The 3,952-nt window shown below is 31.2% G+C and overlaps 1 protein-coding gene across 3 annotated transcripts; it reads left to right on the top strand.

Moving 5' to 3' along the window:
* The first annotated feature begins 848 nt into the window (after window positions 1–848).
* Window positions 849–3,312, top strand: LOC130666459 (uncharacterized). Of its 3 annotated transcripts, none has more exons than XR_008989679.1 (3): window positions 849–2,432; window positions 2,533–2,725; window positions 3,090–3,312. XR_008989679.1 is itself a non-coding variant. In XM_057467464.1 (2 exons), the coding sequence occupies exons 1-2, from the start codon at window positions 975–977 to the stop codon at window positions 3,091–3,093; spliced, it is 1,755 nt and encodes a 584-aa protein (XP_057323447.1). In that variant the 5' UTR covers window positions 856–974; the 3' UTR covers window positions 3,094–3,308. The 3 variants fall into 3 exon arrangements, 1 of the variants encoding a protein (XP_057323447.1); XR_008989680.1 differs by having other exon boundaries at window positions 2,515–2,725; window positions 3,090–3,311; XM_057467464.1 differs by having other exon boundaries at window positions 856–2,725; window positions 3,090–3,308.
* The last annotated feature ends 640 nt before the right edge of the window (window positions 3,313–3,952 follow it).

Here is a 3,952-nt window from a genome sequence, read left to right as displayed (position 1 = left end):
CGTATTTATACGGTTGCTATACCTCATTTAAACAGTGGTTACACGGTATTCATACAATGTTCGCACCGTATTTATACGATGTTTATGCCGCATAAATATGGTGGTTATGCTACTTTTATACGGTGATTATGCCGTCTTACTCTTAGAAGCTAAAAAATACTTTTCATATCTTTCAGTTTCATTAACAAGCAATCTTCAGATTCTATAACAGATACAATATGTTTTACTACTACTTGCATTCTTAAATGACTCATCTCTTCACTATGTTCTGCTTTCAATTGTTCAATAAAAAAATACAGTTCATTTTCACTTTAAAAAAAAAATTTCTGTCGTATTAAAAAATAAAAACTCTTGAAACTAGTAAAATTTTTCAATTTAAACATAAAAATAGGTTGACTTGAGGAAAAAAAATTTTGATTCAAGATCAAAATTTCAAGATAATTATTTACTTGGCGCAAGAAAATTTTGGTTTTCCGAATCGTTGAAACTAAATTTCTTGAATCAGGAATTTTTTTCATGCTTCGAGTTAAGGGGTTAGGGGTAGTCAGAATTTTCAAAAAATCGATTTTTTTTTTTTTGCATTTTCTTAAAGTATAATATTTTAAAAATATTGTGTGAAAATTTGAAGTGAATCCGACAAATTCTTTTCGAGTTATTTAACAATGACCAAAGGACGCTCGGGTGCTACGTGGCATTCGAGTGCAGGTAGCTAGAAACAGCTGCAAGCAACCGACCTTTCGGGTTTCATTGTCATGAATATCTCCCCATTTTAATGTATTTATAATTATATATATATATATATATATATATATATATATATATATATATATATATATATATATATATATTCACAATTTGTAGGTAGTACAAGAACTGAAAAATAATTTTTGGTTGCCAGTATACCTGTAGTCGTTGCACTGATCAGTCGATAGTTTTGTGATAAATTATTTCTCAAGTGAATTAAATTATTAACCATGGGACGTGATTCTAGAAAGGTTTCAAGAGAACTTCGGAGTTCTGAAAAAATTAATAAGTCGCGTTCAGTCAAAAGAAAGAATGTTTTTAATCCGAAAACAGCCGAACGTGATGAAAGTATTCAGAGTACATCTTCTAAAAAATTAAAACAAAACACTGAAGATGATGTACCTGAAGACAGCAGTACTGAATTTCGAATAATAAATTTTATTCAGGTATTCACTGCAATTTCTGCTCTTATAAAATGTAAAAAATGTGATGGAAATGTAGTGTTTCAAACAGCAAGTACACGTGGGCTGGGATTCAAAATTGTAGTTGCATGTAATAACTGTGGAAATGAATATATTCCTTCCTGTTCTTTCGTTGGGCATTCTTATGAAATAAACAGACGTTTCATTTTTGTAATGAGAATACTAGGAATAGGATACGAAGGATTGTGCAAGTTTTGCGGCCTGATGGACATGCCGTCTTTTTTAGATAAATCTACGCATACAATTTTACTGAAACAGATTTTGAATTGTAGTAAAGCCGTCGCAGAAACCTTCATGACGAAAGCTGTGAATGAAGAAAAGCAAGCAATGCCAACAACTGAAAATGAAGATATAAATCATCTAACTGTATCGGGAGATGGAACCTGGCAAAAACGGGGATATACATCGTCATTTGGAGTTTCTTCTATAATTGGCTATTTTACTGGAAAGATTCTTGACATAAACATTAAAAGTGCATATTGTAAGCTATGTGAGTATTGGAAAAAAAAAACAAATACTGTTGAGTTCGAGGAATGGTATCAATCGCATGAAGATGTGTGTTCTGCTAATCATCAAGGGTCTTCTGGGAAAATGGAGGTGGATGCGATGGTCGAAATGTTTTCGTATTCTGAAACTAAATATGGAGTTAAGTATGCCAACTATATTGGTGATGGTGACTCCAAGACCTATTCAGGAATTATAAAATCAGATCCTTACGAAAATACAACTGTAAATAAAAAGGAATGTATAGGGCATGTCCAAAAGCGGATGGGGAGTCGATTACGTACGCTGAAGAGTAAACAAAAAGGTCTTGGTGGTCGAGGTAAGCTCACAGGAAAATTAATAGACAAACTAACTGTGTACTATGGTTTAGCAATACGCCGGCATTGTGATTCTATTGAAAATATGAAATCTGCTATAATGGCAACCTTTTATCACTACGGCTCGAGTGATGAAAAACCGAATCATGATATGTGTCCAAAAGGCGAAGAATCTTGGTGCTCTTACCAGCGCGCTGAAGCAAGAGGAGAGCTTGATACCTTTTCTCACGATTATTCTCCTTTACCTTCTGATGTTTTAAAAGCTATCAAGCCTATATACGAAGATCTTAGTAATGAAAATTTACTTTCAAGATGTGTAGGTGGATTCAATCAGAATAATAATGAAAGCTTTAACCAACTAGTATGGAAAATATGTCCAAAAACGGTAAATACTAGTTTTACTATCGTACAAATAGCTGCATACGTTGCTATGTGTATATTTAATGAGGGTATAAATTCATTATTAGTCTTGATGAATACACTAGGACTTAATTGTGGGCCTAATTCTCATCGGTATGCAGAAAGAATGGATGCTGCACGTATCAAAGTAGCAGATAAGCGCGCTAATGATAACACCCGAGAAGGTCGATTGCAACGTAGGCACCAGCAAATCGATATTTTGGAAGCTGCTATGTCGGCTGAAGAGCTATTATATGGTCCAGGAATAGATGACTCAGTGTAAGTTATTAAATAATTCTTATAATTCGACATAAATCCATAGCAAAACTTTAAATGCGTTTTTCTCAAAACTATGTTTTCTGAACTGGTGATCACTGTAACTTAAAAACTGCTCGGTAGATTTCAATAAAATTTATTGTACTTTTGAAATACATTAAAAACTCGTGCCTGATCGAAGGATTTTTTTTTTTTTCAAAAATTTCGATTTTTTTTTAACAATAAACTGTCGGTTTTTTTCTCGAAAATTTGAAAAAAATTTCCTGAGGCCGCCATTTTGTTAATTTCGAAAAAAAAAAAAAAAGCTTCGATCAGGCACAAGATTATCTATTAATAAAACTAATTTTTCTTGTCCGATTGATTTTAGATGAATCTCCAAGGACTTATGATGATCACCGCAAAGGACTTCGGGAGGAACGGGCTCTACAAAAACAGCGATAACTTTTTGAATTATTAATTTTTTTTTTTGAAATTTTCGTGAAGTCAAATCGAAACGTGTTCTAATAAAGCTATGTTTTTATTTTTGTCAAATAAAGTAATTAACTACAAAAAAAAAATTATTGAAAATCATCATTTTTTCATACCCCTGAGTACCCCTAACCCCTTAACTATTTTTTCTATGTAGTAATAATTCGCAAGAACATTAGTTAATTTTGAAATACAATGAGAATCAATATTAATAACTAGAATTATTTTATGATTAAAAATTATAAAACATCTTCAATTTAAACATGTCTAAACACTGCAGTGTTTATGTAGTTTGGGTATTTTGACATAATAGTTTTTTTTAGCTCGTAAAATTCTTTATTTGTACGTTATGAAAACCTACACGCGTCTTTTAAATTTTAGTTTCTCTACACAGAAAATACAGTTAACTTGAACCTAGAAAAATATTCTTGATACAAGACAATTTTTTTTAACGAATCGGAAAATAAAAATTTTCTTGCACCAAATAAATAATTATTCTGAAATTTTTAATCAAAATTGAATCAAAATTTTTTTTCCACAAGTTAACATATTTTTATGCTTTAATCGAAAAATTTTTACTTGTTTTAAAAGTTTTTATTTCTTAATACAAGAGATATTTTATTAAAGAAAGCCATGCCAGGTTATTGTAGCAATATTGCCTTTTTTTGTTGGAAAAAAATAAAATTTCTTGGAATAATTACTATTTGTTTAACGCAAGAATTTACGTATGCTCCAACCAAGAAAAAAAAGTTGCTCAAACCG

The sequence above is a fragment of the Microplitis mediator genome, chromosome 4 (assembly GCF_029852145.1).
Source record: "Microplitis mediator isolate UGA2020A chromosome 4, iyMicMedi2.1, whole genome shotgun sequence".
In the NCBI taxonomy this organism is placed as follows: Eukaryota; Metazoa; Arthropoda; class Insecta; order Hymenoptera; family Braconidae; genus Microplitis; species Microplitis mediator.
Note: the sequence above shows the minus strand (reverse complement) of the source record. Positions and strands in the feature narration are given on the sequence as shown.